This window comes from Antedon mediterranea, chromosome 8 (assembly GCF_964355755.1).
Source record: "Antedon mediterranea chromosome 8, ecAntMedi1.1, whole genome shotgun sequence".
Taxonomy (NCBI): domain Eukaryota; kingdom Metazoa; phylum Echinodermata; class Crinoidea; order Comatulida; family Antedonidae; genus Antedon; species Antedon mediterranea.
Genome location: NC_092677.1, coordinates 16,114,485 through 16,128,337, shown reverse-complemented (window position 1 = coordinate 16,128,337; position 13,853 = coordinate 16,114,485). Strand labels below are relative to the sequence as shown.

General features: G+C 31.2%; 1 protein-coding gene across 2 annotated transcripts in view; it reads right to left on the bottom strand.

Moving 5' to 3' along the window:
* Positions 1-13,853, bottom strand: part of LOC140056471 (roundabout homolog 2-like) — an 89,360-nt gene that overhangs the window by 53,271 nt on the left and 22,236 nt on the right. For both annotated transcript variants that reach the window (XM_072101841.1, XM_072101842.1), the window contains exon 2: positions 4,778-4,899. In XM_072101841.1, the coding sequence (XP_071957942.1) occupies positions 4,778-4,899 (122 nt within the window). The remainder of the gene's footprint in view (positions 1-4,777; positions 4,900-13,853) is intronic.

Sequence of the window (13,853 nt, the reverse complement as noted above, 5' to 3'; positions counted from 1 at the left end):
CTCGACAGATTAAAGCGGTATTTTCAGCAGTCAAACATATTCAAGATTTATTGCATTTTACTACGCTAACAAAAACCGTTTTAACTTTACACTTATCTAGGTCTCATTACCTATAGGCCTCTTCAAAAACGTAAATATAATGGGAGATCAAATTCGTAACTCTGCGAAATGTGCAGTAAAACTTTCATGTTTGATCGTTGGCGACGATTTGCTCAATTTTCATATCAATAATTCTTCAACGCCATCAAGGCCGTAAACTGAAATTATGAAACGCTAAAATAATAACATTACTGACGAAAGCTTTTTAATGTCGAATGAATCAAAGCGTGAATTGTATGTGAATTATCGATAATTGTAAATGGAAAAATATGGCGACAACAATTTAAACTGTAAACAATCTCTAACAGCATTAAATATTTATTGTACATTAGTGATAATATTTTCAAAGCATTTTTGTGAAAAATATAAATTAGTGATAGGTAGAGTTGATATTAAGAAAACATTCTGGGTATCATGGCTTGGGTACAGTAGCTATACATACTTGCTCGCAAACCTGTATTCTCAATGTATCTTACAACCAGAACTTTCTTAATACACCAAAAAAAAAACCTTCATATGAGTTTTGAAGCTTATTTATTCCAATTGCCGGGTTAATTTTGTCTCTCTGTTCTCACGACTACATCAAAATTGTGAATTAATATCTATTCATTTATTTCAAAAAACGTAAACTAAACTAAAACAAAACTAAAAACATTACATGCTTGTATTTATTTTGACCATATACCATTTTGGAGCAGTAGACCTATGCATTTAGTAGTTACATAATCTACACACATTTTTCTAAAATCACACTCTTACTCTACTTCGTGTCTTCACAATCAGCTATCATAAAACATAATTAAGTGTTCATAAACTTGAGGTCCCTATATCATCATACAAGAATTTTGTTTAATGCGTAGTGTGCAAAATACGTATTATACACACCCAAATTTTAATAATGAACTTTTAATAAAAGAAAAAAATAAATTCAAATTTATTAGTTTTATATTAGAGTGGTTCTAGAACATGTATACTGTCCCTGCCAAAACAACTCTATGCCTGAATGTCTCCAAACCTATCTATTTGAAATTGTCTGAGCTGCTTTATTTTTCTCTCTTAGTCTTACTTAACAATCCAATAAACACATTTAGAGATGTCAATAATGCGAAATTGGCATGACAATGCAAAGCACATTTACTTTGTTCTTGGCTGGAAAATTATGCAATTTTAGATTAAACTAATAATACTAATACTAGTCTACAACTATCGACAGATTCTCGGCTGATAAACTTCAACATTATTAATAAGAACTGCTTTCTAGAAAGTCGTACAATGAAGATTAATCCTGTATTGACAATCCAAACAGGCATCATTAATTTACCAGAAATGAATGGCATGGCGAAGGAATGAACAAGTAAATATTATCGCAGCATTACATTATAACATGATGGTTTTGTTGATCTTTGTGTAATTTGATCATGATTATAGAGTTGTTATTACAAGGAGTAGACTACCGATTAGCAACATGTGTGTAGACGCAGCCTTTGGAAATCTTTGTTTACGATGAAAATTAATTAACATCTTTATTAAATAAATGTATACGAGTTTTGTATGTCATGGTTCACTTATTTTAATAAATCAGCTGATTTTATTAGATTAAACAATGAGAAAGAAAGAATAAATACAATGAGAGAAGAGAATAGATAAAAGACAATGTTTTAATTAACCAATCAAATACTCTACATGCCTGACAAAGACATAAGACACTATACACTGTTCTAAATAACTGTTCAGGAATATATGAAAATTGATATTGTAATGAAACTAATCATTTTTTTAAAAGGTACACTTTTGAAACAGAGGCATAAGTATTAAAAAAAATAATAAAGACAAATATTAAAGTATTGTATACATTTGAGAAGTAAAATATGAACTGAAAACTTAAAAGTGACAAACTTCTTTAAAAAAGTTCATTTTTTAGTTGTTTGTAATTTTAATTAAGATTAATATCAATATGGAGTATTAAGAGGATGTGTGTTGCTCCTTATTTTTTAGAGGCTACAAAAAAACCATATTTTTTTTTCCAATTGCATGCCTCGACTTGTAATACAGAGAATATTGCCCAAAGGTGATTGAAGTTTATTAACTTTGAAAATGAAAGTGCTGAAGATACAAACACATTAATAATTTATGGAGTTTAAACAGCCACCCTCAATGTTTTCTTTGGTCATGTTAGTGTCTGTTGTTAGTATCTCAACAAGTGTGTGGTAGATTACAAGGTGTGTGGATATAGATTATGTGTTAAAAAAAGTAAAAAGGGCTCATGATCTCAAAAATCTAAATGTTGTTTTACCTTTTCACATAATAAATTTTTTTTTTGTTGTTGACCATTTTTATGTTTTATTGAGAGTCCTAAATGATATCTTGCTACACAGAAATGGGATAGTGTACCCCCAGTCCTACTAATAAATAGATAAAATATCCAGAGTATAACCTGTGACTCGCAACCTACTGTGTGCACACAATCAATCATACAGTCCTAAAAGAATCCCTTCATGGCTTTTAGGTACCACAAAGCAGCTCTCATCTCTCTGTCCATGAAATGGTGCCAAGAACACTGGGGAAACCCCGAAGTCATCCAAAAGATACACCTTAGGGTTTACACAATTGAAAGATGTACACAACACTTCAAATAAACATCAGGTCCACAAAAGGTAACTTGTAGTTGTAAAATTACATTTCTAGAATATAAAATCCCTTTTATTTTTATTGCAACATATGGAGAATTGCACGATTCCTTTTAATGTCGAAATGATAACATTTCAAATGTATTCATAACCGATAGAGATAGGATCTACTTCAAAGTGTAATAATTGGATGTGAACTTGCAGCGTGAACTTGACCTTATATCAAGTATTTGTTTACAGTGATTTGATACTGGGAAAGCAGATGGGTAAAGAGTAACCTCACCACTTTCAAGTCACCAGCTGGGCTTACACACCACATTTCGTATCACCTTACGTCTCGCTGGACAGCATCAGGAATTTGATAATATGTATGGAGACATTCTTTTATCAGTGAGATGTTAAAACTTACCGTAGAAAAGAAAACGATGTGGTTTTTTCACTGCGAGCAATGATGGACCTCAAGGGATGGCCCATTAGCGCTGAAAAAATTACCTTGTTTGTCAGCAAGCGTGTGGGACCGTATATGATTTTAACGAAATTGTCAAACCTTGACATGTAAACCATGTTATACTGTCAGTCAGGAACAATTGACCATAACCGGACAGTCAGGTGTTTTATTTTATCTGGCCAGAGAATTTAGTTTAGTTCTAAAAAATGTATAAATTAATTTTTGCTCTTATTTATAGACAAGTTTCAGATGGCTGTCATGTCAGCTAACATGTTTCGTTTGACCTAAAATATAAAATGTTTTACTTTTCGTTAATATTTTCTATCGTTTCAAGAAATTGAAAATTTGAAATTGATTTCAATATTAAAATTTCAAGCAATTTCAGAATCCCTCATAAACCTCTTTGTTATTTTGATGTTTCCAATTAGCACGATATTTTTGTTCCAAAACGAATTCATGATGATTTATCACATGACATTAAAAGCAAGAAAAGAAGTTGCCCAGTAAATAAAAACAATTCTGACAGCCAGAATGGCCTTGAGCTGTTGTCTTTAGAAGTTGTAAAGGAGTTTCGAGAAATGCGTTATACTTGGCCGATTCATTTAGTGGAGACAGCATGTCTTTACTGAGGTTCATACGCATTAGCAGACGATAATTATTATCAACTCATAGGTCAGCTGAACTTTTACTGTTACTACTCTATTTAATTTGTTAAACAATGCAGTTTCACAATTAAGAGATTTATTGAACTCATGACAATGGTTGTTCATAATGTTTGTCAGAATTTAAAATGTTGTAGATGATGAAACAAGAACAAAAAAAATTTTAAATTCTGAAAATTGCACTTAACTCATATTGCTTGTTCACCATTGGTACTGTGTTGGTTATTCACCTTTGTCACCCACACAAGTATGGATATAAATTGTGACACTCTGCTTTAATTTAAATGCGACATCTTATTTGCTTTAAACATTGGCAGCATGTACTCGAGTGTGGTCCTTATAAAAAAAGCACTTATTTGAGCATTTTTCTTAAAAGTCTGAGGCATTAATTTGATGTGGTCCTTATGAAAATGGCACTTATTTAAACGTTGTTTTTAAAATTATTAGGCATTTATTTGTGTGTAGTTCTTATAAGTCTGAGGCACTTATTTGTGGTTCTTTTCAGTCTGAGGCACTAAATTATTTGTGTGTGGTAACGTTCTTATAAGTCTGAGGCACTTATTTGTATGCGGTTCTTATTAAATTAGCACTTATCTAAGTGTGGTTCTTATTCAAATTGTTTGTATTTTTTCTTTTTTATGTATTTTAAATGTATTGTTGAATGGATCCTAAATGAATAAATGAAAAATGAAATGAAAAAAAAACTGCGCTTTTAGTGCAATACTTATCGTAATTGAATAGCAATACTTTATTATTGATGCACTTTGTTTGTGTCAGTGCTTATTAACATTGGTACCCACTTATATAAGTGCTGTTCACTTTGTTATTATGTGAGTACAGTACATATTCAAATGCACCAAATGATAACTCCAGCATTTGTCACAATCGCAGTTCAATTATTGGTTTTGAAAAATGTCATTTATTTGTTTTAAATTACTTACTCGATATGTAGGTGTTGGGTTGCCATCCGCTCTACACATTAATGTGGTTGGCTTGTTACGAATCACAATAACAGATTGAGGATGCTCAATAATCTGTGGGGCATATTCCTGACATAAGACACCTAGAAGACAAAAACACAAAAAACAAATGTCATAACGGATTATTACTTTATGCATAATACTGAATAGTGTATCCTGATTGGCTATGATAAATGTCATATAAATAAAATGTAGGTTCATTACTCCACTAATAAGATTCACAAATTTAAATTGTTAACTTTGTTATATTATTTACACAACAGTAATCAGGAATTGCATGGTTGTAAAGATCTTTTATACTTCATTCTCAAGAGAATTAAAACCTGTATCTACGAGTCTTCTAATTATCAGATCTATCGTAAGATGGAGAGGCAACAGGGAATTGTGAATGAAATTGTGAATGAAATCGTATCTTTAGAATTCTTGCTACTTTTAACGATAACATGATTATTGTTGGCGTCTCTACCGGTAAAGCACAAGGGTAATCTGATAATAGATGAAACACTTGAAAACGATCAGAACAATGTAGGTCGAACTAAACCGAAAATTGGTTGTGTTTCAAGAGTGAGTTCATTTCAATATACTCATCCATCCATAATTGTTTCCAACCAGCTGTAAATGCTTTCCTCTTTCCTAAAGTAACCCCTGTTTTTATATTTTTATTTTCAACAACTCTAAAAATAAATTTTTACTTGTTTAATGAGATATTTGTTTAGGAATGAATTTTTCAATAATCTATTGAGCTAATATTTATGGATTTTAATCGATTTTAATATTAGTAGGTGAAATAAAACATGCTACAGTACATAAATTGAATCAAACAAATCATTTCATAACTTTTAATTTCTTTATATTTCCCCTTATTATAACATGTAGAAAAAGTGGAAAAAACTATTTGAATGCAGAAATATTTTGTTTGTTATTAAGTCAATGATTTTTATTATTGTTGTGATGCTAATAACTTACCAGGGCACTCATTTTCAATAGTGCACAGGCAACTTATACAAATATGATAGGCCTATAACAAGTAACAGTGTTGGCTCCAGGGCTCTATTTATGGCCAGGTACTACTGATTGGTTATTATTACACTGTAAGCAAGTACATTTTATACCTAACTTGGAAATAAGCAGTAGATCCATAGCAGTAAATATACTACTGATATTTATTAGTAGTGTCATTTCAGGAATTAAGAGTCATGAGAAATAGCTTTTGAAGAGCTATTCAGGGTTTTAAAAGTATAACTATTTATGTCTAAATCATGCTTAGAAAAACATCAATAACAGTACTGAAATTACCTGATGAAATATTCACTATGGTAAGAGAGTTTTGTACTGAGCTAGAGGATATTTACGTTGATCTCTGAGCAATATTTATTGGATGCACACGCAAGTAAATCAGGCTGTGCAGACCTATAAACGAGCTACTGTACGGAGAAGGTTAAAGGGTTAAAGTTGAACCCTAAACGGCACAAAATGTAGGGAAAATCAAGAGATCATTAGTAACTGACGGACAATACTTACTTTAAAATACTTGGGAACATTCATATTTCCCTAATTATCTTTTTCAAGATGATAACGTTCTAGTATACCCCATACCTTGCATATTAATAGTTTTAAATGTCAAAAACAGTCCTAAAACTGATAAAATAAGTATTTCAAACTCAATTAGTGGTCAACACAATACAATATTTTTTTTAATATTTCTTATGTAGGCCTCGTATACTCAAAATTGTGTAAGTGGTAACTTTATGAAGCATAATTAGTAGATGTGTGGTGTGTGTAAAAATTCCAGCAAAAAGTGAAATACAGGAAAAAAGACAATTAAGAAGAGATCAGGATGCACCCTATCACAAACATTGTTATCAATCATTCAGTAACTACATTCACCATAAACAACCATTTGCTATAATAACAAACAAGGCATATTCACCCCTGACATCAACTTTATAGCCTCAAAATGTAACCTAACCAGCCTATATACATGAATACTTTAACTTAAATAAATGGCCAATAAATCTGTATCAACCCCTACAGGTTGGCATCTTCAGCCCATCAACTTTTGATATAAAGAAATTTCAACACCTAGCAATCTGAACAGTGTCTATCTTGCTCTAGGCCTACTAGAAAACCCATATAAAAAGTTCATAGCTGTCAATTGGCTTGAAACTCAAGGACACAACCTAATTTAAAATCATGTAACAAGCGTTTATTTCCCAACTACCTAGTTGCGACAAATTACGATAAATTATCCTCATTCTGCCTACACCTGATAAAAAGATTGTCAGATTAATATACTGCTACATGGTTTAGTGCTTTAATGCTTTATACAGTCAGGCGTAAACATTTTTTTTTTGTCATAAGGTGTAGTGTATTTTGAATGATTGTAATTATGTGTACTTTTTATCTAGGGTTAAAAAAGGAAATAAAATGCATAATTGTTGCATTTAAAGAGATACAAATTTGATGATGAGAAGCGTATTATGATAAAATATTGCTATAAGTACAAGCAATACTGAAACACATTAGCAAATAGTTTCATAATGTGAGTTTGATGAGACTGAAAACGTAGAAATGTACGTGAGCAAGGATCGGTGTAAAAATGCAGCATGCAAGCTTCGCATATATGGATAATTGGCCGATAATTTTTTCTGGAGAGGAAGTGATGCGGTCTGATGCTGCTCATTGATGATGTAACACCTTACTTCCCGTCGACATCTGCCGGGACATGATGGCTATAGTGAAATATCATGTTGGCTGTGTATGGCATCGCAAAATGTGGCAAGCCACTGCTGTCTGACTGTAATCTTGAGCAGGTGATGTAGGCAGTCAGAAGGCTCCCTCACCACAGGTGCGAGGCTGGTTTGACGTATATATTTAAGTATGCATTTAAGCCATGGTATTTGTGGTTCAATAGATCAGTACTGGCCTTGTCATAACTATTCCTATATGTATGTACATAGTGTAAAAGAATAATATTTCTGCTTACAGTATACAAGCATTGGATTTAATACAAATCAGTTAATGTTTTCAATAGAATTCCAAAACAAAATTAGTTTTTCAGACATTGCATAACAGAAAAGGATTTACAGTATGGGGACAATTATGATAACTATAAATAAAGTATACTTAATAGCCTTGCATTTGACAAGTAAATATGAAAAACAATTATGTAATTTTTAGAAAATCACTTCCATCTAAGTCTATTGTATTTTGAACTCAGTAATAATAAGTTCATGTTTGTCCTCAGTATAATTGTCCACAGACAAATATGATTCTATTCAGACAATAAAGGTTTCAACAAAACATCATCACCCAATAAAAAAGCCCACAATGTTTATAGTGAAAGGATCTTCCTATATAAACAATCATTGGAATAACTTACCACAATAAAGTTACAACAAAGAGGCGCTCTCACAATAAATAACAATAAAATATAAATTCACAATCAACATCCCTTCTAAACCGAAAACCAAATACCCATCCCCAAACCCTCTCACTCCTTGTACCTCCTTAGACACACAAATTCATCATTTTTATTTCACAGCATGGCATTAGACTACACAGCTAAAAATGCTTTTTGTATTGATGGTTTGCTAATGATCACCTGGTCAGGATATGAACGACTTCAAACATACTGTAGATACCGTACTCGTGGCCTATGATGTCATCAATAAATGACATAATGACCAAACGGAGTTAACCCCATCAAGCACACAGCTGATAATAAACTCTGATGGAGTTTGAAATTGTTCTAGGAAGTGGTCTACTCCTAAAGCATTCAACTTGCTGGTGTAAACTACAAGCCTAAGGTTCTAGAACAAACAAATTCATAAACAGGCCATGCCTTGCGCCCATGCTATAAAAGCATAAAAACGAATTGACAAAAACGATAAAAGTACTTTAGTACCAATTTAATTTTTTTGCCAATAGCTATAGATACAGAATAGATATCAGTACTGTCTTCGATCAATGCATTACATTATACATATTTTGTTTTCCTGTATTGTGAAAATACAACGTACTGATGTTAAATATTCAACATAAAAGATGAAGAAGGATTGCATCTGAATAAATCTTTATCTACCTGCTGTACTGTACATTCAAAATGAATACAAATTTTACTACGTGATTTATATTTGTTTGAGCGATTTATTCCAAAATCTATATCAATCTTATGTGACATTTGCCATTTTTCCAACATAAAAACACTGAAATAGCTGTATTTATAATACTTTAAATTTCAACATGTCTTTATACATCCGCCATTGATTAGAATTTAATGTATCTGGAAACAAAATAGGTAGTATCTTTATCAGGAAGTGGGATTCACATTTAAAATTACAGTAAGGGAAAATTAATATAGAATGACAAAGATACAACAAATACAATGTAAGAAAAATAACATTAGAACCTGTATGGAAGGGACCTTCAGGACCGTAATAGAGGGGTGTTCCCTGAATAGGTTTAACTGTCTTTTTAAAACATATCTTTATCCTCATTTGTTTCATAGGAAAGTGTCCCTTGAATAGGTGTGCCACATGAGGGGTTCTACTGCATAGTAAGCCTACTATAAACTTGACGTGCTTTTAGCAATTTCTCCCCAAAAATGTAGGCCCTATACTTTTTTGTATAGGTACAGTAGCATGCAAAATAATATTGTTAGTATTATGTTAGTTGTAATTGTATTAAACTACTGTGGAGTAGCTTTGCAACAGGGAGTTGAGGTATGAACGCCAGGCTAGTGATCTGGAAGTCGTGGGTTCCAGTCTCACTCGAGAATGACTTAGTATTCTCAAATGTACTTAGTATGAAGTACAAATTACATCAGAGTAGGGCAAAACATTGACCCATTAAATTATTTTAGTTCAAACTACCTCTTTTTTTCTGCATTACATTATAGGTAGAGTACAGTAGCATGCAAAATACTATTGCGAGTATTATTTTAGTTCTTGATCAGATTTGTTATTAATAAAGTAGTTCTGATCGTCCACCCAATTTAAATGACAATTCCTTTGTGACCGTGGTCAGATTATTTCTAATTTCCAGCCCTTCAATTTGAAATCTTATATAGAATTCTATGAATAAAATATATATTATATATAAGAAAATGAATCTGGTTTTGAAAGTGAATAACTGGTAAATTACTGTTGAACCATGGACCTATTCTAATTTATAGGTTCATGGTTTGATATGACCTAACCAAGTAGTTCCATGTAAAAGATAACTAGCCCTGTATCTTATTTGATTTTTTTAGAGTAACATTCTATCATAACATCCATTACTGTAACCACAATTAAGAAACCTACTGAACATTGGCTAAGGGTCAATCATATTCAACCTGGCATCTACAAAAGGCCTAATTAACGTCAACAATCATTAAATGAGTCTTTGATTAGAAGCCCTAATTAGTGTCAGTATCAATACCATTAAGAATCTAATTCACAAATAAGTTAGAAATAAGAATTCTCTGTACTATACTGCTCTAAAATGTTTGGAAATGACAATCTGTACTAAGTTTAATATACAATTTATAATTTCATAGAAATACTAAAGATAAGTATTGCTTTGTCAAATGACCTTGCAATACTATCAAATACACATTTACGGTAAATGGTTGGAGATAATGTTTCCTCTTTGCCTTTAATATGATTTTTTCTTCTTTGCGTATATTTGTGTAATATTTGCTATGAATGCACATCAAAAATGAAGACTGAATGAATAATATTTCTACCATATACAGCAGAACCCCTATTTAGGGGACACCTTAAGGACTCAACAATATTTCTCCTTAATAGGGTGTCCACTGAATGGGGGTTAGCTTTAGTGTTTAATGCCCTAATTCACTCAACAACAAAGTGCACCCTTAATAGAAGTGTCCCCTGAATAAGGGCTGGCTTTATAAATTGTGTTAAAAAACATGTATATTTCTTTTCATTTGCTTAATAAAAATGCCCCGGGTGTTTCGCCTCAAAGGGAGCAGTTCTACTGTATTCCAAAATCTAGGGCTAAATGCCTCCCCAATTATTGATATATGCGTACCATGCAGCCCAAAAATGAAAAATGAAATGAATCTGTTTTTAAAATTCCCACTTCCAAATATTCACAGAACCTGAATTAATTTAACTTTGGTATTTACATACAAAAATACAGGTGACCATAAAGTACCATAAGCATTCAGTTGGCTATCATCACTGCAACAACTCAATTTAAATGTAATTTTACACTTCCTATATTCCAATTAAAAAGGTAATGATGTGATACACAAGGGAATTGCCTCTGTAAGAAGTAGTTTAAAACTAATGAAACTGCTCAGTCAGATAGCAAATTGAAACCGTTATTATATAGATTCATAACCTTCCTATTGGGAAGAATAAAAAAAAATACTATTAGCAATTAAAAACCGTTTTATAGTATTTATCTTTTCTTAATTTGAAAGACGGTCTGAAAGCAATTAGATATTTTGAAATTACGTTCACAAAAGTAAATATTCAAAGAGATATGAAGATGATAATTTACTGTACTGTAGATTTATTTTAATAACACAGTATATTTTTTAAAACAATAATAAATTTAAATTAACCCCATAATTATGTTCCTCAAATACATCACAACAGGTATTTTTAATTAGGGGCTTTACTCTTGTTTTTATTTTTAAATTGTAATATTTCACTATTATTTTTCAAAATAATGATCATTAGACTAACAATTACATTCATGTAATTTTGATGATAAATTAAATAACATTTTCATAATTTTGAAACAGAATACAACTATTGCTTTAAAAAAAGTCATGAGGCTCAAAACTGTTTCTAAATCTTTTTAATTTACAATTCAAATTTAAAAGAAATTTCCTATAACCACTTTTAGGAATTTTAGGGCTCTCCTGTTTCAAAATCCTGGATCCGCCTGTAAAATTGTCTAAAACATTTGTACTGTCAATATTAATTACTTAAATGGGAATTTTCACATTCAATTTTATAAATACAATTATAAATTAAAATGTTAATTTTATTGAGATAACTTTATTAGAACTTTTCAACTATTCATAAACAGTAGTTTAATAACATTCTTAATTCTGACCAAACAAGCCAGGACAATTTTATGACTTGTTTATACTTTATTCAATATACAACAGTAATTGAAGCAACAAATAAAGTACATATCAAGAAGTTAGGTCAATCACGCACACTTCTTTGTGTTTACACACAAAGTGCAGTTAATTAGAAATGCAAAAAATGTCCACACCATTTTTTTAAGCAAACACACGAAACAGAACATTCTCAGAAATAACATACCGTTTAACTGTAAGATCTTCAAAAGTAGATTTAAATAAATAATAAAGTTAAGCCTTGATCATACTGTATTTAATTTAATCAAATCGATAAATTAATCCTAAAAGTAGGTTAAAAAACTGGATACAATTATAATCAACGATTTTCGACCATGCTATTAATTCAAATGGTGCTATTAAATCTTAAAAACCATGGTAAAACTAACTATCTGAATAATCCAAGTGCGAACAATGGTCAAAAGTACCCATAGTCTTATCGTTTAACAAGTCCAGTGTGAACAAGGCTTTAGACAAATTTATTGTTTGAGCAAAACCTAGCAATAAAGTAATCTGCATTCCACAAGAAAGGCGCCAGAATGACAACAAACATTGACTATTATTTATAAACAAATGTTTACACTACAGAACATAAAGTTGTAATAAAAGAATTTAGGAAAGTGTTTAAACTTTTCGGTCAAGGTGTTTGACCATCACCTGAGTAAGAAAAAAGAAAAGCTTGATGTGGAAATACTAGTAATAGTGGAGACTGGACATAGAGAAGGAGTTTTCCTCAAGAATACATTTTAATTTGTTACAAAGAAAAAAAGCATAACAAAAAGGGCAGCAGTGGCAGTACAGTAGAACTTCTATTTAAGTGGCCGCATTTAGGAGATCAAATAAAGTGTCCCGTAAACAGAAGAGGTATGTAAAAACATGGGGAAATGTACATCAATGTGTCGGAATGTCCTGTGTGAGGCAAATTTTTCTTCCACCTTGTTTATAACAATAACTTTCTTTATATTCTTATTTTTCCCACTCTTTGTTCTATTCTACTTTTCTTTTATTGCAATCCACTCGGACAGCTTCTGTCTTAAGTTAAATTCTTAAGTAATTACTCCCAATCACTCTAATTAGCACTGGAAAAGGAGTAGTGTTTTCTAAAACATTTAACTTTTTTTCTAACCATTAATACTTTTTTTATTTTTATTTAGATTTTTGCTTATTATCCATTGAGATCCAGCCACTGATACCCAAAGCATTGTTAATTTTTTTCAGTAATAATTTCCTTTTATACTATATATCTTTTAATTATTGAACAAAGGCATGTTTATAACCAATTCGTCACCATGTACCTACAACAAAACATTAGTTACCATACTGATTACTCTACTGATAGACCAATCTAGTATCAATAAAAGATAAAATCCCAGACATAAGCGCACCCATATTCTATGTGTTATTGGTATTGACGGCAGTAAAAACTACAGGATATCCACAAAAAGAATACTTTGTACTAAACAATACCAAAGTATTAACTCTGTGAATATATTGATTACTATCAAACCTGTGAATTAAATGAAAAGAGGTGTTATCAAACTTGAAGAGTTTTGAAGTGCCTCATTATCTGCTTGTTTAACCCCACTTAACAAGGTAATCCAATAGAAGTGTGTATGTACAACACTCAGAAACTAAAAGTACAGCTGGCCTATAGACAGTATTCTTAACTGAAACTTTCAAGTACTTTTACTTTTTTTTTGTATTAGATTGACCAACTTAATATGGTTTGTATTAAACCAGTCAAAATATTCTACTGTATAACTGGTTTAACCCTACTTAATCCAATAGAAGTGTTCAAGTAGTTTTATTTTGCATAATTTATTCGACTTAATATGGTAATCAACCACTATTTATTTTCCTAAACTGTTCTACTTTATATTCTTGTTTAACCCTACTTTAACCAGGTAATCAAGAACAAAAAATACAATC